This window comes from Nuphar pumila, chromosome 2, assembly GCF_984573655.1.
Source record: "Nuphar pumila chromosome 2, dmNupPumi1.hap1.1, whole genome shotgun sequence".
In the NCBI taxonomy this organism is placed as follows: domain Eukaryota; kingdom Viridiplantae; phylum Streptophyta; class Magnoliopsida; order Nymphaeales; family Nymphaeaceae; genus Nuphar; species Nuphar pumila.
Genome location: NC_143250.1, coordinates 16,741,390 through 16,765,833, shown reverse-complemented (window position 1 = coordinate 16,765,833; position 24,444 = coordinate 16,741,390). Strand labels below are relative to the sequence as shown.

At 39.3% G+C, this 24,444-nt stretch overlaps 1 protein-coding gene across 1 annotated transcript; it reads right to left on the bottom strand.

Moving 5' to 3' along the window:
* Positions 1–2,732: 2,732 nt before the first annotated feature.
* DOT2 (SART-1 family) lies at positions 2,733–23,004 on the bottom strand. Its single transcript, XM_089995349.1, has 12 exons — positions 21,834–23,004; positions 20,503–20,641; positions 20,367–20,421; positions 20,055–20,168; positions 19,827–19,923; positions 19,674–19,740; positions 19,493–19,552; positions 5,384–5,999; positions 4,851–5,212; positions 4,012–4,232; positions 3,413–3,497; positions 2,733–3,177 (listed from the first exon to the last, which is right to left on the bottom strand). Exons 1-12 carry the CDS (start codon positions 22,877–22,879, stop codon positions 3,103–3,105), a joined length of 2,937 nt encoding a protein of 978 aa, XP_089851475.1. The 5' UTR covers positions 22,880–23,004; the 3' UTR covers positions 2,733–3,102.
* Positions 23,005–24,444: the final 1,440 nt, after the last annotated feature.

The following is a 24,444-nucleotide window of genomic DNA, read 5'->3' as shown; positions in this document are numbered from 1 at the left end:
CTGAGACTGCATAGGGCATTTTCCATCAAGAAAGCCTATCATATCTTGACTTTCTACCAGATCAAAGAATTAAGTTGGATACAACAGAAAGTTGTTGTGGTTAAGCTTAATTATCACAAAAATTGTGACATTAAGGTTAAATGGGTAGGTAGGGATGGCAGTGGACTGGGAGACAATGAGGCTCCGCCCCGCCTCGCCCTGTTTGAACCGAAGATGAAGGGCATGAAACGGGGATGGAGGCAGGATGAAGGTTAAAATCTATCCTTGTGCAGGGATGGAGGGTATGAAACGGGGATGAAGGTAAAATCTATCCCCGTGCGGGGATGGACTTAACGCTTTTCACCGCCCTGCCCTGTCCCGTCCCCAATCCTTTGAGGGATGACTATAGAGTAAGGGGAAACAGGACCCTGCCTCACCCCGTTTGGACCGGGGATGGAGGACATGAAACAGGGATGGAGGCGGGGGTGGAGGTTAAAATTCATCCCCGTGCGGGGATAAAGGTTCGGATTTTGAAACAGAGGGGGGTGGAGACCTTGTCCCCCGCCCCGGTCCACTGCCATCCCTACAGGTAAGAGTATTTCATCGAGGAAGTCGATTCACTTGAGACATCAACCATGATGAAGAAAATGCGAGCAATTTTTATCAAAACACCCTCACCAAGCAATCGGCTCTGAGGCCACCTAAGGCTGAATGCAGTAACATTCATCTATCACATCTCTCTCTCTCTCTCTCTCTCTGAGCATCACGATGTGCAGTAAATTAAACAGACCGAACCCAGGTGACTTACTGGGTATGACGCCTCACAGGGTTATTCTATTGATAGCTTGATACCCTGTTGTGAATTGCAAAGCACACTTCCACGACTACATTGGTAGCGGACAACCCGCCCACCATTTACTTTTTTATTTACAGTTCGGACAACTTCCAATCGGCCGACAAGCTTATCCGATCCGAATTGGACCTTTTCCGTAGACACCAAGAACGGGAAAATGGGAGAGGCCAAGTACAAGGTTGATCATCTCTTTTTTCTCCTGTTCCTATCCGGAAACAAAGGTTGATCTCTCTCTCTCTCTCTCTCTCTCTGAAAAAGGAGTATCGGGTAGATTGATTCTAAATCCCCTAGCAAAAACGCATGCTATTGGTTTCTAAATCAAACCCTCCGGATGTGATATACATTCTTTGTTGAATAAGAACCAGCCTTTTGGATCATGATTTTATCACATGCATGCAAGTTTTTATTGAAGGTTGAAAAAATCAATGGCCTATAACCTGCCAAAATTTCACTCAAGAAATTGCAGTTTTATGTTGGAAAAAGATGAACCAAAAACCATGCTAAACACATCCATGAGGCCAGGTTAGTCAAAGCAACAAGTTTCCATGAAGTCCAATTAGTGGGTTTAGAACCCACGAGAGAGAGAGAGAGAGTTGAAGAAACGAAGAATGGAGGTGTGGCAGAAAGAATAAATGGACCTCAGTGCATCATGGTCTCAACCTACTATCATAAGCTGAAGTTCAAGCTTCGTAATATTTAAAGTTAGCTTGAGCTTTATATACAATAACAAGACGTAGGTTGAGCAACATGAACAAGGAGACATCGGGTTAGCTGAAATGGATGGAGCTCTATAAGATAAACAAAGAAGAAACTAAAAAAACTGAATTTGATCAGCTATTTGTCCGAATCTAGTACATAACTGCATATAGATCACCAACACGGGGTTGCAGGTCGCCCACATTGCCAGTGGGCTGATTATCAAACCCCACTGACACACAGGTAAGGCCATAACTTTCAGAGGTGGGTCACATAAGGCACAGTGGTAGTGGGGCTCCACGCCAGGTTTTCCTCACTTCAGCAAGGGTTCCTCGAAAAAAAAACTGCATATAGATCATGCGTAGTTAGATTTAGATCAGGTACGGACTTGAATTTGAACGCAAAAAAAAAAAATATTGAATCTGATCCATTTATCTTCCATATATAACTATTGCGAATACAACTAAATGGAATCAGATTGACAATATTCCAATCCAAACCCATACCATTAAATCCCTAAACACAGTTAACCTCATATAAACCTATTTAAACACGATAGAAAATTTATCATAACGCAAACGTAGAAACACGACAGAGTATGATACTTTTAATCAGAAATAGTAAAATGAGACCCCACTGAATCAATAGTTTTGCAACCATAACATCAATTGAAATCACACACTATATCCAACAGCATGCCTTAACAACTAAGATGGAACACATGATGAAGATGAAGAGACATGACTTTCCAATGACAAAGCTGGACAGTTATGCCGCACTATCTTAACCGTGACTTGGGCTCAAGTCCCATGTTATCCCCCAGCTTGCCTGTCAAAAAGAAGATGAACTTTCAGTCATACGATAACCAATCAGCCATTCAACCACCTTGCGGCTCAACGCATATAGATTAGGGACTAACCTTTCTGTTCCCTATTGAGAAAAAATCAATTCTCATTGCCAAAAGTGTCCTGGTGCAAAAACCTTGGCAAACTCCAGGTGCCTAGGCACTGTTACAGTTCTCTATCACAGGCATGCCCTTAGAAGGATAGAACCTTTTTTATCAGTAAGTGCATCGATAAATAGATCACGTGATGCGTTTAGGATTTGCACTGGAAACAAAACCATCTAGACAAATGTTTAAAGCTCCACAAACACATTACATCACCATCTAATGAAACAATAAAAAAAAGACAATCCACAATGAGGGGAAGAGATCAAGAGTTACTTTCAATTATCAAAATACACCAAAATTTCATAGTAAGCTACAAAATGTACAAATACCGCATACGTGGCAAGCCACCATCAAATCCAGAACGCTTGCCTGCGCACATAAGAATCAAGTTTTACACAGCATTTTAACCTCAGTATGAATAAATTTCTCGATCTGCTTCTACACTGTGCCTTCCATTTCTTCCATTATCTTTTGGAATAGCTGCATTCCAAAAGATATGTGCATGAAATATCATAAACGAAGCACATGATTTGATGTTGAGTCATCTCATTACACGACCATCAACATCCCCATGCAATGTGTGACAGGAAATTAATTCCATAAAGACAAAAGAGAGCAAAATTTAAGTCTTTGGTTTTTTTGGAGGGCCCAAATTGCTGGGCTCAGCCTTGCGCTTGATCCCCAAAAAGTGCTCCACCTGAAGACACCAAAGGAAAAAGAGAACATACTTAGAGAAATTTGCAGAATCTGAAAATCAACATCTACATATTCTATAAGGCTAACATATTTTAGAGATTGGAATTACATCGTATGGGAAACAAAGTTTGATTTGTACATGAATTGATGGAACAAATATCAGAAAAGTAGGCATTGGAAATTTTGTATGAAACATGTGGAGAGGTATCATGCATGAGAGAGAGAGAGAGAGCAACCTTCCTATCACCAAGCATGGGGGTTAAGTTTCCTGGATGGTCCTTCTCAACAGTAGCAAATCCACTTCTTGGATCGCTGGTTTGACTGAAATTTAAGAGAACAAGCAACACAATTAGAATATCAAAAGGCAAGGTAGAAAGAAAGTTGTGGGGCACAAAAACAGCGAAGGGCTGAAATAAGACAATTGTTTTCTTCAGTCTAAAATGAAGCATCATAGAGAGTTGAGAGATCATGACTTTACTCGCCAATAACCAAATCAAGACAAAACAATAAAAAAATTGGTACCATACAATATTTTATAGAGTTTTATAAACAGCAAAAGGAAAAGCAGAGATGACACTCGAAATTAGTAGTAGCATAATATCATAGCAGAAACTGGAAAAAATGAAAAATGCACATTTGTGGGTTAAGAGGGGGGCATATGAGAGAAACAGAGAAAGCTATAATTTTTTCTTGATTCCAAAAAGCTACTAGCACACACACACACGAGAGAGAGAGAGAGAGAGATTTTGCATATCCTCTAAACAACCTATGTATTCTTGCAGACATTACATTACCATGGCCTACACAGATCTTGTAGTAGAAAAAAATAACATACCCAGGTTTGATTTGACCACTAAGCACAATATATGGAGTATTTAGCTTGGCTTGAGTTTCCCTCATTTTCTCCATTGACAGAAGGGGAGTGTCAGAAGCTTTCATCTGCTTCAGCTTCAATTCTTCTTCATATTGTTTCATACGTTTCTCTTGCTTCATCTTCCCAGGCCCCTTCCCATGAAATTTATGAGAAATCTTCCTGAAGGCTTCTTTAGGAGTCATCTGTTGTACGCAAACAATGCCAGAAAGATTTAGTGACTTTCAAAACATGTCCAAATATCAAATATCATGCAACATGTAACTACAGAAACCCATATTTGTGTCATACAGTGGCACATGTTTTCCAGATTTTGATACTAAACAAGCAAAGCAGAAGTTGCAATCTATATTAATATGTAAACATGATTAAGACTTTCCATGTTGTTTCAGGGAAATTTCTGAAACTCAAACCATGGTGTCATGAAAGCTGATACAGTGCAAAATGTTTTGAAAGGTATGAATATGCCTTAGCTCCATGGAGAAAGAGGTACCTCAAAACATTACCTTGAAGGGTGAAACTAATAAAAATGTAAAGGTAACTTTCTAGCATAAAATGAGATGAATGGCAGAAAATCTCCACATTGAAATAGAGTACAAAGAAATGAATAAAAATTTCATTGTACAAAGATGTGAGACCTAGCCTATTATCGAGCTAAAAATTGAAACCATGTTCACGAGTTATACTAGCCATGCATATTTGTATCAACATGAGAAATAGATGAACATTACAGAAAGGAGGAATATTTTACAAGAAACCCATAGTATATGCAGCTGATTTTGAAAAACATAAAATGAACTCACAATTCTTCCAAATTCATCCAGCCGGTCAAGGGATATTTCTTTGGGACCATCATTATCACGAATTCCCATAAGTTTGCTCTTTTTCTTATCCATTGTTCGCCCACCCCAATCAACAGACTCTTTCAGAGTACCACGCTCCTTCAAGAGCTGAAGCGCTCCCGCTAAACCTTTCCCAACTGAAATTTCATGGATCGTTTCATCGGGAACCAGTTCTTCTTTCTCTTCCTCTTTAGATGGGTTATCTAATTCCATTTCTTTCACTTCCATCCAGCCACCCCCCACATCCTTTTTCTCCTGCTCAACGGATTTAGTAGCCTCTTCTTCATCTTCGAAAACATCTTCAGCATCAGGCTTGTGAGAATCTGTTGCACCAAATTTCAATCACAGAAAAGGAGAGAAAATAAAAAAAACATGCAAAATAACAAAAAAAAAAACTGGCTCATCTGTCCATCTATCCTGACAAGTCTAGGTGGTTATGGGATGTATTTGGGCATCTTATGCACTTAAATAACATGTAACATCAGAAAAAAAACCTTCATCATGCTGTAAACCCCAGACAAACTCTTCCATTTCTGTGAAGACAATTCTGTTATCCTGAGTTTCTCCTGAGGTTTGGCTTTGAGCTTCCCCCGACTGATGATTTGCAGAAACAGCAAGGCGTGCAACTGCCTGTGGACCAGATGTAACGTCCTTCTCTTGCTTTTTAAGAGCTAATTTTCTGGCTTTCTCTAGAGATTTGTAGAGATCATCATCATCATCACCAAAAACAGGGTTGTCATCTTCATCACCCACAATTTTAAGAGTCTGCACCTCACGAAGGGCCCTTGAGGCTTCTTCTGCTTTATTATAAGCAGATTGGTATGCATTAATCCTCTCCTGGACCATAGCCTTCTCAAGTTCTTCCTTGGCTAATTGCCTCTGTGCATCCTTCCTAGAGCCAAGATCTCCAACTCCCAATCCAGCAGAAATGGCTTCTGCTTCCATGGCATCCAAATCCAGCTTTACTTTCTTCCTCAAAGATTTCTTTTTCTTGGGCTTTCTGAATTGCAACATTTCTTCATGAGTATAATAATCCGACGACACCTTTGTTGCAGTCATGAGATCTTCAAAATGACTGCCTGCAGAAGCACTCTCTAGCCTCTTACGAAGCTGCAGAAAGAAACCAAAAACAGTTGATAAGTAGAAGGCATGCAATCTACAGTATGTGCCATGTGATCATTATCAGAAACAATAAAATGAAGAAACTGAATGGCACTGAATATATATATATATGTATGTATTTATTAATAAAAATATATAAATTATTATGTACAAGTGGTATGAATGTGTATACAGCATCCATGAGTTCAAGCTCACCTCATGCACTTTCAAGCAGGTTGGACCATGTGGATGGGCTTAGTGCTGTTTATTTACTAAAAATCATCATAATCTAACAATTTGGATGTGGAAGGCCTCCTTTTTCAGATTTACATTCTGGCACAATCTGGACTGTTCATTGTTACCTCTATATAAAATATACTTCAATGTTTTTTTTATTCAATGTATGTTCTAAAGTAAATGAACCTTGATAAACTAATCCATACGGTCACATTTACTCAATATGCCTGAATATGAGATATTACTCATTGACACAGATTTTGAGGTGAGCACATCCACACCAAAGACTGTCTTTAGAAATATATATATATATATATATATATATAGCCAAAACATTGTAACCCTAAAATCTTCAAAACTCCAGGTCAGTGATAGGTACACTTTTGTTGCAATCAGTTTTTGAGAAAGGACACCTGATTTTGTAAAAGCATGACAAGATGAATGCAAATTATTATTGACCTTATTAGCGCTACCCCAAAATAATCACCACACATTTTGAACTTTGCTAGGAAGAGAAATCAGTCATCAAATGTTATATCCCAAAATTCAGTTATTAATACACATGAATTAGTTGTGCCGTTCACTTTGACAAACACTCCTTTTACTTTGTCCTTGAACGCTGCCATCTCCCATTTTAATTCAATAATTACACATCCCCTGTGGTCAACCTAGTACCTTGCATCAACTTAAAAGTTTCCTAAGAACTTGTAAAATCATATTAGTGTTAATGTGAGTTCCCCAAAGGTAGGTGCAGATCAACTAGTTATGAACATATTTGAACACCTCTGTGCTGACCAATAGCAATTAGGATTTAGGAGTGCAGGAAGCAGCTGAATGAAAAATGAACTTTCTATACAAATGAACACAGGTTCCCATGCAAGTGAGGATACAAAATCAAACATGCGCATCCAGGCAGACATGATGAATCCTACATTACCTATCAGGATCTTCAAGAAAAATGGAGTGCACAACATATGATACAGTTAATGACCTCTAGCCACCCAAGCGGCTACATCATGTTCTTTGACAGAATAACTAACAGAGCATAAACAAGTGTCCCAGTAAAATCAGAGTATTAAGAAACAAAGCACAACAGTTTTTGGGTCGTGACCACAAAGTTCATTTAACTTGTTCTTGTTAATTTATGCCTCAAGAATGTTCCCTACATTCAGAGAAGAGAAGAATACACTCTACATTCAGAGAAGAGAAGCTAAGAGAAAATTTTGCAAGCCAGGGACCATCCAAAGGAATTATGGTTGGATGTTCCATACGATATTTCTTATAAGGAATTAAAAATTAGGACTGTCCACGCACTCTTACCGTTAGGAAGAACCATTTGCAATACCTATATATATATATATATATAATTGTTACAAATATGACCGAGAATTTCAAAATCTCTTGTTACAGTCCAAAAATGACAATAGATCTAGATCCAGTGCCCAGGATCCTGACGCCACCTCCAGAGCCCCATGAAGGTCAACCAGCACAGTGTAGGTCCCAGGGTGATGGCATGGCAGCGAATGTGGCCTCTTACAAGGGTTGGACATCCATCCCTTATTTGGAGTCTGAGCTCCCCCAGCATCCCAGACTTTGCATTTATTTTTTGATCATGTGTCTGAATTCAAGAACATGGCGAACTACATCTCATCTTGCTACAGACATTCAAGGTACCTCTACAACCCTTCCTTAATCTTAGAATAACTTTTGTTGCTTTCTTAGACCCCGAAATCCAAAACCGCATCCCACCAGATACCTAAAATACCCAAATTTCCTAAATCGATAACCCCTGACCGTCAGCAAACATTTATCTGTGTTTAGGTCATATCTCATACCCTCACACACATCTCTAGGCAACCCTAGAACCCCTGGATTAGGTCCTCTCAGTTCTAGACCGAAACTACACCTGAAACGCTTACCGGATCCAATCTAAATTGCACTTATATGATTTAGCTGGTTAACCATGTTTTCACTGTTTCGCCCAATCCGCAATTACGAGAAACCAGACCTCTTCCCCATTGTGTCCAGCAAGGTTTTGCAGCCCCGACACGTGTACCACGCTCCAAGAATCTCAGGTTTGATCCTCTTGAGTCTGTCGAGCTCAAATTGCAATATTTGTCCATTGAAAATCCGGACCTACCTTTCGGGCCTTCTTCCAAACCATAAACTTCAGAAATTCAAGAAGATCTAACGGAGTAGTATCAAAGCGAACACATCCAAAAGGAGCCTCCACCCTCCAACCTTGATAAGACAAAAGAAATCTGCAAACATGCAAAACAAGCTCGGGCGATCGCCGAACGAATGCAAGCCGAACTTTTTCGACAACGACAAACGAGCATGCAACAAGAAAACCACTTGGAGCGTATAGAGCATTCGATTGCAGACCTCGTAGGTCGCATCGAGGGCCTCCCATTAAACATATTGAAGCAACCAAGCTCGATTTGTCAGTGAATGCATGGAAGGATCAAACGGCTTGATTATCAAAGAGCCACCTCATAACTTTGTGCAAGTCATGGGTAAGAAACTTCCTTTCGAAGTACCTTCTTTTGCAAGCGAAAACATGCGTTAGTGGGTTTTCAAACTTAAGCACTTTTTCACATGTCACAACGTGCCCCCGAGGCACGTGTTGTCGAACCGGTCACCCACCTTAAGGGCGGTGCCTGGTAAATGTTCTCATCGACACCGATAGTAACAAAGCGATAGAGACCTAACTTTGTTGCTTCGTAGGAGACCATCCCAACAAGAGGTGCCACTTCTTACCATATGCGGAGTACACCTACAACATAAGTCATTACCCCTCCATCGAGATGACTTTGTTCGAGGCGTTATACGGGTTTCCTCTCCCTTCAGTGGTCGCGTACGAGCACGGGAGTAGATCATGCTCTAAAGGGGTGAGATGAGATCCTCTCTACGTTGAAGCAAAATATCGTAAAGGCCCAATAACACATGAAACGGATCTACAACAAGGGCTAAACCGATCGGGCATTCAAGGTTGGAGACTGGGTGTGGCTGAAGTGCAGGCCTAGAGGACAGAAAACTCTCTTAGGCCAAGACTAGCACGAACTCCTGCCTAAGAACTACGAACCATATCAAGTGAAAGAACAGGTCGGGAAATTGGCATATCGTTTGGCACTACTAAAGAGGTGAAGATCCATCTCATCTTCTACAACTCCCGCCTCAAGTCGTTCCATGATGAGCCTCCAACAGTAGTAGACTCTCTTTATGATGAGGACAGAGAGCCCCAACTCACTGGAATTCTGAAGACCAAGAGACTCTACAAGTACGATCGTATGATGCAAAAGCATCTTGTAGAGTGGGACGATGGGGGCAAGGACATTGCCACGTGGGAGTGGAAGTTTGATATGAAGAAGAGGTCCCCAGAGTTTGAACCTTGGGGACAAGGTACATCGGAGTGTGTTGGATCTGTCACAGTCCAGAAAATGACAATAGATCGAGATTTAGTGCCTAGGATCTGGACGCCACCTCCAAAGCCCCATGAGGGTCGACCAGTACAGTGTGGGTCCCAGGGTAATGACATGACAATGGAAGTAGCTTCTCTAATTAAGGAAGAGTTAATTGTTCAGAGTCCCCGTTAGAAAGAGGAGTTGGACACATGGCATCACTAGGAGACTGGCCCATTGGCAGAAGGGCCAACATGAGGGTAGCGTGAATCCAGAAGAGTCCTAAGAGACGTAACCCCCCACCCCCCCTTCTAGAAGATAATTAAGTTAATTGTTTTTAATTAAAAGTCCTTACTTAGTGTTGAGTCCTTAGTAGGAATACTAGCCTAGTTGGGTTTTTGGCTTTTCTAATTAGATGAAGTTTTGAGTAATTAGGACTCAACCCCAACTCTCTCTATTTAAAGAGGTCTGGAAGAGCTTATTTGATCATTGGATGAATTAATTGAAGTTATCAGAAGTTGTCTCTCCCTAGTCGTCCCCCCTCTCTCTCTAATGTCTTTCTCTCTCTTTCTCGTTTCTCTCTCTACTCTCTCATGACCTCTCTGGTCCCTCCCTGGTTATCAACATACCAAGCCTACAAGGGTTGGACGTCTAGCCCTTCTCTAGAGTTGGAGCTCCCATAGCATCTCAAACTATGCGTTTTGCTTTTTCGGTGAGTCGAGTAGCGTCTCCTCGGTGCAAATCGTGTGATTGAACTCCAAAACATGGTAAACTCCATCTCATCCAGCTACAGACCTTCAAGGTACCTCTACAACCCTTCCTTAACCTTAAAATAATTTTTGTTGCTTTCCTAGACCTTGAAACCCAAAACTGCATCTCGTCGAGTACCTGAAATACCCAAATTCCCTAAATCAATAACCCCTAACCTATGTCACATGGATTCGCCCAATAGGGTGTCGCACCCTCATTGATGTGGGTGCAAGACCTGGTGCGGTCAAAAGGACCCTGTTGGTCGCACCCAATGTCATATCTGTCCAAAATGGACCTAAGAAAGGGGGTACCTCAAGCCCACCCCCCATTAAAAAAAATAGCGGGGTAGAGGTACCTCGAGCCCCCCAAGTTATATATATATACCCTCCCGTACCCAAGTTTTTTTAAAGTGCCGCATCGCCGCACCTATGTGACATAGCCCCTGACCATCAACAACCTTTCCTTGTGTTTAGGTCATATCCCAAACCCTCACACACGTCCCTAGGTGACCCTACAACCCTTGGATCAGGTCCTCTCAGTTCTGGACCGAAACTACACCTTAAACGCTTACCGGATCCAAATCGCACTTACCCAATTTAGTCGTTTAACCATGTTTTTAATGTTTCGCCCAATCCGCAACCACGAGAAACCTTATACCTCTTCCCCACCGTGTCTAGCAGGGTTCCGCACTATCGACATGTGTACCACAGGTCCCACAACCCAAGAATCACAGGTTCGATCCTCTTGAGTTTGTCGGGCTCAAATTGCAATATCCGTCCATTGAAAATTTGGACCTACCTTTCGGGCTTTCTTCTGAACCATTGACTTCAGAAATTCCAGAGGATCTAACATCTTAAGATATTATCGCATGATATTAAGGAACTGAATTATTCCTGATAATATCACAAGAATTTCAAAATATCGCTTAAATTGAAAATCTCGCAATTTAATCGCGAACTATTGTGATCGCTCAAAGGCGTTATTTCAAAATGCATTCCCAGAAAAGGCACTATTTCAAAAATCGCACCCCAATAAAGGCGTTGTTCACCTAATTTAATATAGGAGGCACATTTGACTATGCCCATTTAAACAAAGCACTTATTTAAAATGCTCATGCAGTACAGCCATGTAAGAAACACATGAATGTTGTTGAAGTGAAATGAGAAAAAGGGTGTGTAACCTATTAAATAGAGGCAGGGAAGGCCTCCCTTTCTCTACAGGAGAGATATGGAACTATTCATGTCCCCTTGTCAACTATGGGGTAATTTAATATCTATGTCACATGGGTGCGGGTGCGGGGATTCAGCACTTCCAAAAAACCCGGGTGCGGGGGTGCGGCAGGGGCAAAAATGTAATATATATATATATATATATATATATCATGTATAGTCTATATGTATGAATGTATGGTAGCTGTTAAGGTCCATGACATTTATGCCCAACTTACTTTTTACCATTTTTTATCTTATATGGTTGTCCCCAAAGATGAAAGTGATGAGTTGTGGAGCCTGATTCATTGTTTTTGCCCTTGCAGAAAGGGGGGTCCGAGGGCTCCCCCCGGCGCGAAAGTGCAAAATAACTTTCATTTATATCATGTTTTTATTTATCGAGATTTTCCTGATATTTTCCTGATAAAAATAATTTTTTTCAAAATCTCCCAAGATTTTCTATTGCGGAAAAATTCCTAAAAATGATATTTGTGACTATGATGTATATACTGGCATTTACTAACTCATTGGGTTAAATGCAAGTTGAAAAAAAAAACAGATGTTTTGTAAGTTTTGATATTTTTGTCCTTTAAATGTCGAGAAAATGCTCTCTCTCTCTCTCTCTCTCTCTCTCTCTCTCTCTCTCTCTCTGCTAAAACAAATAGGGCTTGGGTGAGGTCCAACCTGACCCGTACCCATGTCAGTCTGTGTTGATATTCCCAAAAGTAATCATGTTACATAGAGGATATATTGGATCAGCTATTCAAAGGATACAAGATATACATTACCATGTAAAATCAGATTGGGTTAATTCAAATTTGTCGTGGATAGGGGTTTCTAGAATAGGATCCATCTGTTGTATTTATCACATTCCATGTTTTGCTTCGGTGGCTGCTTGGCATCACTTGCTTACTGATGGGTAACATTTGTATTTACTCTCCAAAAAAGAAAATCCACAGAACATTAGAGTTTCACTGAAAACTTCTTTTATGCCAAACTGTCTAAAATATTCATGCCCTAACTGATCATTAGGAACAAGTTTCATAGGCACTGGTACAAACTTATCAAAGTGCCCCAGTTAGTGCCCCAGTTATGGCTGCTTATAAAAGTAATGTTCTGCTTCTTCTAAGTCATGAAAGTACAGGTTAGTTTCTCAATTAGTAGATAAGTGAGGAAGAGAGCTAATGGCTAAACTTTAGGATGGCACCTACTGAAACAAAATAACTGATATCATATGATTTAAAGTAGAAGAAACACAAGAAAACAGTGCTGCACAATTATCATTTTTTTCTGTTTTCCCTTTTCTTTTTGCACCTTAGTTCTTTTGTAGAGATCAGTTAGAGAGAGACATCAAACCATAATCAGACCTAATTTTAATGGTATGATGGCAAATTGCAACACATCAACAAAGACTGAGTTCTAATATCAGCTAATTATGGCACCTGTTTAATGACTGAGGCAGACATCAAACCAAAATCAGACCTAATTTTAATGGCATGATATATTTTAACCCAGCAACAAACATCAAGTCCTAACATACAGCTAATGATATCATTTTTTTTAATGACTGGACATAGGACATCATATTTAAATTTCAGATGACCAAAATATTGATGAATGACATCATATTAACTTGTTGAAGGTAATTTATTTTTAAGAAAAGTTCAAGGCCAATGAATAAAAGGAATAATAAATTAAAAGTCTATGGGGATTAGTGTTAATATCATAAAAGAAAAAAAGAAGATAAGAAACTGAGAAAAGACATACTTTTAAGGAGGAATTTGACAACAAAAAAGTTGTACAGTTTTTGGCTAAATACTGACAAACCAATGGCTCTCCAAATTTCCTAAATAGTACTCATGTAAGCATGGATCTGATTACTGATGAAAGTGCTATGATGTTCATGGTGGAATCATCCATTGCTGTGTGTGTGTGTGTGTGTCTCACACAACAAGAGCCAGGAACTTGTCAAAAATGAACCTGAGCTCCATCATAGCTGATGACATTCCTGTGAAAGTATTTCCAACAAGAAACCAAGAACAATATTCTTGGAAAATGTAAGCTCACACGCACAAGAACACTTGTGCACAAAGAACACAATACAAACTCACAAATGCGCAAATGCGAACCCAAAAGTCATAAGTTTCACTAGAAAGAGCTTGGGCTATAATCCCAAAAGCATAAGAATACACAAGGGGAAAGCTCCTTTAAATAGAGGAGGTGGAGTCCTTGGAGAGGCTCCACCTCTAGCCGTTGGAGCCCCTCCAACGGTCACAAATGTGATCGTTGGAAGGGGCCCAACGACTAGATGGTGGGCCCCTCCAAGGTACTTTCCATCTTTTACAAAAAGGAACAAAAAATAAATAACAAAAAATGAAAAGAAAAAGAATTACAAAACGTATTCTGAAAAGAATGTGTAAAAAGACTAAACTACCCCTATGGCTAAACAATTAGAAATATATATTTTATATATATAATAAGTAGATACATATATATATATATATATATATATATTAATATATGTATATGTATTACCTTATATATAATATATATATATATATATATATATTACATTACATGATTGATTACATAATTTAACACCCCTCCTCAAACTTAGGGCAGGATGACCAAGAGTTTGTTAAGAAAGTTGAAGCGTGGAGCACACAAAGCTTTAGTGAAGAAATCCGCCAACTGATATTCTGACGTGACATATGAAAGTTCAATGACTCCTTTGAGGTACGCCTCACAAACATAGTGACAATCCATCTCTATGTGTTTGGTCCGCTCATGAAAAGTGTGATTCTTAGCAATATAAATTGCACTTTTGTTGTCAGAGCATAGTTTGGTAGGTCCTTTAAATGTGATCCCCATATCTTCAAGCAACTGATGAATCCATACAATTTTCATTGTAGTAGTTGTCATGGCACGATATTCGACTTCAGTTGATGATAGAGACACTTTTTGCTGTTTCTTGCATCTCCATGAAATCAGTGAGTCTCCTAAGAACACACAAAAGCCAGTGGTGGAGTGACGGTTATTTGGGTCACCTCCCCAATCAGAGTCAGTATAAGCAATTAATTTCAAATCAGACGAAGAGGATAGAAAAATTCCCTTGTTTAGAGTACCCTTAATGTATCTTACGACTCGTAAGATAGCACTCATGTGGACGGATGTTGGTGCATGCTGAAACTGACTTGCAGTATGCACTGCATGAGAGATATCTAGTCTGGTAATACTCAGATACATCAATGATCCTACAAGCTGTCTGTAGGGAGTAGGATCTGAAAGGAGAACACCGTCATCAATCTTCATTTTAGCTTCTACTATGACAGGAGTTTCACAAACCTTTTCATTTATAATTCCTGACCTAGTCAATGATCTCAAAAGCAAAGCTTAGTTTGTGATAAAAAATACCCTCTATGAGAGTATGCTACTTCAATTCCCAAAAATTAAGTTAGAAAACCCAAATCAGACATTTCAAATTTATCTTTTAGAATTGATTTTATACTCTTAACCCCATTAGAATCACTTCCGGTGAAGAGCATATCATCCACATACAACAATAAAATTACAATCCCTGCATTGCATTTTTTAACAAACAAAGCAGTGTCAGTAAAACAAGAAGAAAATCCATTTTCCAACATTACCGAGTTAAACCTATCATACCAAGCCTTAAGAGCTTGCTTTAGGCCATAGAGTGCTTTCCTAAGATGAAACAATTTCCTTTTGGGAGTCTCCATTCCAGGTGGGGCATCCATATAAACTTCCTCATTCAAATCACCATTCAAGAAGGCATTCTTAACATCCATTTGATAGATGTTCCAATTGTTAATGGATGCAATAGTGATGAGTCATCGAACAGTGACCATTCGAGCCACAAGCGCGAAAGTTTTTTCATAGTCAATCCCATACTCTTGACTATAACCCTTGGTAACTAATCGAGCCTTATATCTCTCAAGAGATCCATCTAAACCCCATTGTTTTCTTTCACTTAGGAAGATTTTGAAATTCCCATGTTTTAGCCTTTTTTAGAACTTCGAGTTTATTCTTCATCGCAACTATCCATTCTGGACTTTTACTAGCTTCTGCAAAGTTTCTAGGTTCTACATAAGAATGAATGACACTAAGACAGGCTCTATATCTGGGTGAAAAAGAGTCATACGATATGAACCTAGATGGAGCTTTTCTGTGTCTTTCGGTTCTACGAAGGTTTTCCTCTCCATGAAGAACAGTCTGACTATCATCATATCTTTCAAGATCACTTCTAAAGGTGCTTCTATCTCTATGAGTATAGGTGATGGGATCTTTAGATGGCCCTTCGTTGATAGGTTGGTGTGAGGAGATTTCCTCAATACCAATATCACTTGAGTCATTCTGATTTAACTCATCATCACTAGAATCATCATCTTTGGCTAATAGTTCAAATAAAAAAGAATAGTTAGCATTTTCATTATGTGATTCTGAACTTTCAAAACCACTAAGATTTTCCAAAAGACTCGCATTTCTAGAAACATACAGTTTGTCAATTTTAATGTCATAACACTGAAAACCCTTATGGGTTTCTGAATACCCAAGAAAGACATAAGGGATGGCCTTTGGAGAAAGCTTATCATTTTTATCTGTAAGGACAAAGCACTTACATCCAAACACTCTTAACTTGCTATAATCAGGTTCTTTTTCATATAATTTTTCAAAAAGAGAAATTTTACTCAAATTTTTCGATGGAAGTCTATTTATGAGATCTACCGAAGTCAGGGCGGCCTCAGACTAGAGTTTCTTTAGAATGTTTTGAGAAATAAGCAAGGTTCTAGTTGTTTCTATAATATGCCTATGCTTCCGTTCGGCTAACCCATTTTGTTGTAGGGTTTTTGGACAAGATTTCTGATGAAAAATATCATAACTTTCAAGATAACTCTTGAATTCATTTGAAAGATATTCACCACCAAAGTCAGACCTAAGAATTTTTAAACTTCCATTAAATTGATTTAAAATCATCATATGAAAAGTTTTAAATGTTAAAAAAACTTCATGTTTATGTTTAAGAAAGTATATCCAACAAAACCTAGTGTAATCATCCACGAAAATAACATAATACGAGAATCCTCTTTTAGATATCACAGGAGCGGGACCCCATACATCGGAATGAACAATTTCAAAGGGTTTTGTTGAAAACATGGATCTTTGAGAAAAAGGTAGACTTTTTATTTTCCCAAGAATACAATCATTACAAACAAAATCTCTTTTACAAAGATGTTTAACAAAAGGTAAATAAGAGATTTTAACAACGTTGGGATGTCTCAGTTTCTTATGCCATACATGAATATCTTTGTTTTGAACAGCATTACAAAATTGATTCTTGGGAACTTAAAGAAAGTCAATGTAGTAGAGGTCGCCTCTCCTAGAGCCTTCCCCAATCAATTTCCCGGACTGGCGATCCTGAATCCAACATTTATCATAAGTGAATTTTACATCGCAAACAATGATCCGAGAGTTGAGAGACCGAAAGTAAATTTAAATTTAGTTTAGGTATAAGACGGATTTTGGGGATAAAAAATTCTTGTTTTTCAAAAATTCCTATTCCTTTAATTTCAAGAGGTGTTTCATCTGCCGTTGAGACAAAAGATGGAAGATGATTTTTAGAAAATTCGGAAAGGGAACAAACACTTGGGGTCATATGAAAAGATGCGCCGGAATCTAAAAGCTAAGATATCTTACCGGAAGGAAAAGAGGTAGACATAGCGGCTTCGGAAGTTCCTCCCTTGAGGAAAGGTTGCAAAGCTTCTGCAATTTGATGAAGAGAAAGAGACCCATTTGATGTTGATGGTCGTTCTTTCGGTTGAGATGTCATGGCCATAGCAAGAATTTTCTTTCATTTAGGATATATAGGTTTAAGGTGCCCTGGTTCTTTACAAAAATAGCATGTAAGCTTGCTATAGTCCTTCTTCATTCCTTGACCACTTTGAGTTTTGATTCTTGAAGTGAGGAGGCTTATAGGTCTTTAAATTACTCTCCAGTCTTGATATGGCATTTGCACCTTCATGTTCTTCAATGTGAGGAGTAGCAAGAACACTTGGATGGTTCTTGCTAATTTCCATGCGAGTCTCTTCCCCACTAAGTTTATTTATTACATCTTCAAGAGAAGGGAAGTGAAAGCGGATAAAAGGAAAGACCGGATTTGTTCAAATTCGGGCCTAAGCCCATTCAAAAAATTGAAGAACCTATCTTCTTCCAATTGTTTGTGGTGAAGCTCTATTGCTTCTCCACTCCATTTTGGTTCGAGCATAGCAATCTCGTCCTAAATAGAAGAGAGCTCGGCAAAGTACTCTCTTATAGATATTTCCCCTTGTTGAAGTGTTAGTGCCTGCTTTTGAAGATAATATTTATGGGATAAATCCCTAGACGTATACATCTTCTCAAGACATTCCCAAGCTTGAGAGGCCTTTTTGAACTTGATGATATTTGCATTGATTCTTGTTTCTACGGAGGAAAAAATCCAAGAGAGGATTTTAAAGTTCCTCATTTCTCATTCCTCATGCTTTTTTGAATACTCATCAAGAGCTTTGGTTCTTTTTTCTCCATCAAGAATTTTGATTTCACCCTCATTAACAATGGTAATTTTTTGTTCCGGTTCGGGGATTGTGCCATGCACATAACCCCATAGACCCTTCCCCTTTATGTGAGTCTCTATGTTCCCGGCCCAAGCATGATAGTTGGATCCATTTAGCTTAAAGCCGAGAGCAAATGACTCTTTTTCACCCATTAAGGAGTAAAGAAAGAGGAAGAAATACGCACCAACACAAGATTTTAAGCTCTTCCTTGCACAAGATTCTTCCAAAATATTTGAGAAGTAAGCTCCACTACTTAAATCTTCAAATATTCAAAGGCACGCTTTTCAAGGCACACAAGCAACAAATAAATCCACGATCCTTTATCACCAATGTGGCTCTGATACCATGTGAAAGTACTTCCAACAAGAAACCAAGAACAATATTCTTGAAAAATGTGAGCTCACACGCACAACAAGAACACTTGTGCACAAAGAACACAATACAAACTCACAAATGCGCAAATGCGAACCCAAAAGTCATAAGTTTCACTAGAAAGAGCTTGGGCTATAATCCCAAAAGCATAAGAATACACAAGGGGAGAGCCCCTTTAAATAGAGGAGGTGGAGTCCTTGGAGAGGCTCCACCTCTAGCTATTGGAGGGTCACAAATGTGACCGTTGGAAGGAGCACAACGACTAGATGGTGGGCCCCTCCAAGGTACTTTCCATCTTTTACAAAAAAGAACAAAAAATAAATAATAAAAAATAAAAAGAAAAAGAATTACAAAACATATTCTGAAAAGAATATGTGTAAAAAGACTAAACTACCCCTACGGCTAAACAATTAGAAATATATATTTTATATATATAATAAGTAGATACATATACATATATATTAATATATGTATATGCATTACCTTATATATATATATATATTACATTACATGATTGATTACATAATTTAACAATTCCCTCAGCATGAGAAAACGAAATAATGCAAAATTTCAATATGGTCAAATTTCAACTGATTTCTGAGAAACTAAAAGATTATTGAACTACTTTGAAAGTGGAAACTTTAGTTCATCTGAAGTGTACAGAAATTTATATAGTTGTTACCTGAAATTATAATTCATGGTTTTAATCTCAGACATGTTGAGCTCCATTTGCAAACAAAAACCCCAATTGCAGATAATTAAATATCAGAAAGTCAAACCTGCTACTCAAGCACTCATGTCATCCAAGGCCGAATGTACTAATAGTAGATTAGAATCTTATAGAAAGTTATTGACATAAGGTCAGAAACTTCAATGCAATCATACCTACAAGACAAGGAAGAAAAAAGCATAAGAAGGCACAGTACCTCTTCAAGTTTCTTCTCTGCTTCACGAGGAAGGTGCCCACTTTCATCCAAAGTTACTCCCTGAAAACAAGCAAGTTAAAGGCTAACACTTGCGACTTAAGCCATTACACTTATGATTTAAGTCATTTTTCAAAGAGGGATTTAATTTCTTTATTTATCACATGCAAATGGAAAAACGCACCTCATCCTTAATGGGATCATCATATTGAGGAAGGATTGTTTTCTGGGAAGAAGCATCCTCACTGAACCTAGAGTAAAACAAAACAAAGGGGGGTGAGAATGCAACAAAAGTAACTGATAAAAATTATCATCTTAAAGATGATTGTGTCTATACTTGTCCTCATAAATCCCCCCTTTCTTCTTCGCAGCCTTGTAAGCTTCATCTCTCTGCTTTTGCTCTCCAATTTCCACGTTTTCAAGCATGTCAACCTCTGCAAAGTCACAACTTTTCTTCATTAATGGAGAACAAGAGCAACTATTGTTTGAAATGAGTCCAACATATACATGTATGAGTTACACAGGCAGAGCAAATAAAAAGGAGACAATGAGACATCACTATTACCATTATTGATGTCACCATCAGCAAGTACGCTTTGATCCTTGAGAGTCAAAACCACAGCTCCACCTTCCATTACTTTATCGAGTCCATGAAGGATTTTAACTCCAGCAAGACCCTCTGGGTTGCATATAGTGTGAATTTGTCAAGAAAACATGAATATGAGATCGATAAGTATCATTAATGACTAAAGATGATAGAGTAACTGACTACCATCTATTCATTGCCCAATAATCTGGTAAATGACCATGAATTTAAAATTAAAAATTTTAAACTAACATGAACATCAAAATTTTGTAGGAGATAAAAGGTAATTACTTCCAGTATGTTGAGACTCGTCCCCATCTTCACTGCTCTCTTGATCAATGTTGTCCTAGGATACAGAATAAGTCCAGCTTCATCAAAGAGTTAACATTATTTAAAATGAAAAGGAAAAAAAAAACTAAAAACAGACCTGCTCTTCAAAAATCTTGGCTAGCTGCAAGGCTTTCTCCTTTTCAGCATTCACCTTTTCCTCAAGCTTTCTGCTCCTACTTACCCATGAGAAGATTTCCGAACTCTCGTCTGCCTTCTTTAATCTTTCTTCTCTTACCCTATAAGGAAGAAAATAGGATGTAAAAACAAAAACCATCACAAGCAAGGATGGAGTTGAGAAATCCGGAGGTGCAAAACATCAAGAAAGAAACAATAAATAAAGGACTAACAGTTACATTGGCATTGGACCATGATGGGATGAGTTTAGGCTAAAGGCCCATTGATTTGATGAAAATCAGAACAAGCCTCGTCTACTGTGACCTGATAAGCCATTGGGCCAGCAACATGTCAGAGACATTGATCAATCTTAATCTTAGGCTGACTATCAATATCTTCCATCTAGATGGACCAATTAGAAGAAATTTGGATTCCAGTCCCAAGCCAAGATTGATTATCCATTAGCCTTGAAAGGTCCTGGATGTTCAGACTCAAACCAAAAAGTTGGGTCCCAACGCACCACCAACTAACAGTGCAAGAATCAAATTTGTTTTGTTTATTTTATTTCATTTTCATATCTAAAGGCATAAAGAATGTATATAGTATATACAATAGAAGAACAGACAGATGTCCTTGATTGGAGGCATAGGCAGATTAAATATGTAAGATTGCATAATACTATCATTTCGCATAAGCACAGAGGAATACACATGCAATGAGAAAGCATTATCTTCAGTCTTCGCATGGTCTCAAACAACAATATGGTCATGCAGACAGTGATCCCGCAGGTTCGAGTGTTTAATAACAGCTCAGATGGAAGTCTAACTAAATTTTTGAAGGTTGTGCGCACCTATGCACCTAACCTGATGTTAACAAACAATGTGGTTGGGAGGCAGAACTGCAGCATGCCTGGAATCAACCATAGGCATCCTATAGATGTTCCTTGCCCCAACACATGAAAGGCATCAAATAAAATAGCTAAAATCAACAAAACCAAGCTACCAAACTTGTAGGGAATATATTATCATCCATGCAGATAACTACAAGTCTACATCCAACTGCCAAACCGCAAACCATAATCCAAAATCCAGAAGCGTAGCTACACGTTCATGCCCGTGAACATATTACAGATATAAAATCATCAACTGTAATCTAGCAGATACTTAAGACAAGCACGTTTTGGCAACAGGACGAAGGAATCAATTCATCATAAAACTAGTGCATAACTACTAGATACGGCATGGATCCGCAACTATTAAGACATGAAGCATCAAAAGATCGCACTAAAAGTGCAAAAGATTTTGAAGAAATTACTTTGCAATCCGCTCTACAAGCTCTGAGGTTGAAGGCTGAGATCGATCCAACGCCTGATTGGTTCTCTCCCTACGATCTTTGGCTCCTTCTTCCCCTCGAAGACCATCACCTCCACCTCGAATTCTCTCCTTATCATCAGTGTCCTCGTAATCCCTAGGTTCCGCTCTTGTCTTTTCACCCTTTCTTTCCCGTTCCTTCACTCCATCAATCTCCATCTCGGAATCTCTAGCTTTAGCCTTCGCCCTATCTTTTTCCTTCTCCTTGAACCTCTCTCCTTCTCTCTCCTTCTCTCGACCTCTCTCCTTCTCCTTCTCCCTCTCTTTACCCTTCTCCTTCCCACGATCCCTCCTGCGATCGTCTTTCTTCTCCCTCTCGCGCTCGTCACGATCCCTCCTGTGATCGCCTTCCTTCTCCCTCTCACGCTCATCACGGTCCCTCCTGCGACTGTCATCCTTCTCCCTCTCGCGTTCATCTCGGTCCCTTGTGCGATCGTCCTCCTTCTTCCTCTCGCGATCATCACGGACCCTCCTGAGATCGTCTTCCTTCTCCCTCTCCCGCTCGTCACGATCCCTCCTGCGATCGTTTTCCTTGTCCCTCGCACGGTGTTCCTTCTCCTTCTCCTTCTCCTTCTCCTTCTCCTTCTCCCTGTGCTTGCTCCTATCCCTGTCCTTCTCCTCGGCGCCTGGACGCTCCTCCCGCTGCCGATCCCTCTCCCTGAGATCCCTCTCGTCGTCCCTCTCCTTCGCCCTATCCCCGTACTTCTCTTTCGCCCCGCCGCTCCTCTCTGACTCCCTGCCCTCTTTCTCCCTCTCTTTGGCGGAGTCGTGTGCCCTAAATTTCTCCCTCTCCTTGTGGCCGTGCTCCCTTTTCTCCTTGGATTCCTTCTTCTTGTCTTTGCTGCTCCTGCGCTTCTCGCCGTGCCTGCTGATTCTGTCGTCCCTCTCCTTGGCGTCTGATTCCACCCGCTTCTCCTGGCCGACCTCGTCACCGCTGAGACGCTCGGCTTCGTCGTACTCGTCACCTGAACCCATTTCTTCCAACGCCATGGCCCACGGTGGAGTAGATGGGATGGCTCTCTGCTTCCGGCTCCTACATCAACCAACCTATGCTGCTCTTCTCTTTGAGCTGAGATGAAGAAGAAGAGGAACGCTTCCTTTGCTTCTCCTCGGAAACTATATCATGAAAGCCGTCACAGGTGAGGTGATGACCCGATCTGGATCCGACTTTGATTTGCTTTTAACGGGTCGGGCTCTAATCGAACCTGACTTAGGCAGGGTCGGTCGAAGCAGGTTCTCGGTTCAGAAAACAAGAACCAGACCCGATCAAGCATCTATTTGATGAATATTTTTACATGCTTTTATTTCCCTCATTTTTTGGCAAAGGGTGGTGAGAATACTATTTCCTACGTATCACTCCTGCAATCCTCCGCATGGAAGGGTTGCTCGCTTTCAAGGCAAACACTGAGCTAGGTTAGGATATATAGATTTAGTTTGTTATTTTATCTCTGAACTGGGAAGAAAAACTATGTTTTGAGGATGTCAAGTAGGTCCCTCATCCATAACAATCCCTGAAAGAAAGATAAAAACTGAAATTGACTAACTTCGACAATCAAGATTAAGAAGGAAAAAATATTCACTTCAAAGGTGAGTTTCAAAAGCAATGATATGCTTGCATATCCCTTGACATTGTTTCAATTCTGAAAAGGCCAAAGCCGTATAAAGTTTCTTAACCAAAAAGCTTAAAAATTTAATAAAAATAAAAATAAAACCATAAAACCTCAAAAAAAAAATCATATCGCCGTTGCAATGAGAGAAAAATCAATAAAACTAGAAGATTACACCGAAAAAACTTCAAATCCAAACAAATCTCAAAAAAAGAAGTAGAAAATTCAAGAAAATTTTCAAAGCCATAGAAAAAACATTTCTAAGCTTGGATTGGCCTTTTTTGTCTCGTCATGTCGTATCTTGTAGGGAATGTTAAAGATCCAGTTCCAAACAAAGCTCAATATGCCAGTTGGTTAGGCTATGTGAATTTAAATTCTCTCACAAATTCCTTCAGAAAAAGAAACCCAAAAATGAGAGACTCCAATAGAACTCTTTAGAAGTCAAGATGCTCAGTTGAAGGACTTTAAAGTTCCTATCAAAGATTCTGTTTGTAATACACCTCTTGGTCCTGTAACCATTATAAATTAAATGGAACCGCTCCCTTGGAAAATAGTTGAGAGAAAGAGGGAGAACTATTGAGGTTGTAGACTTAGGCACATTTTGTTGAACCATGTGACTTACTTTGTTCGGTTCTATCTAAAGTCTATTTCTTTGGTTGAGTCTTGATGTAAAGTGTCGAGTCACTTGTAACTTTTTCTGGGTCACCTTTGTACTTTGGTTCAGGTTGGTCAATACCTTAAAGGGTTAGCCCGTAGATCTGAATTGTAATGAGCTTGCAGGCAAAATTGTAAATGAATGCAAATGTGAAGAGCTTTCTTTTGTTCACCCTCATTGTTATTAATTGCTTTCGGGTGATTGTGATTTCTCTCTCTCTCTCTCTCTCTGTTATCTTGCTCTCTTACATTCTCAGTGATCAAAGCTTTTGCAGCGGCAAGCGAATGACCGAA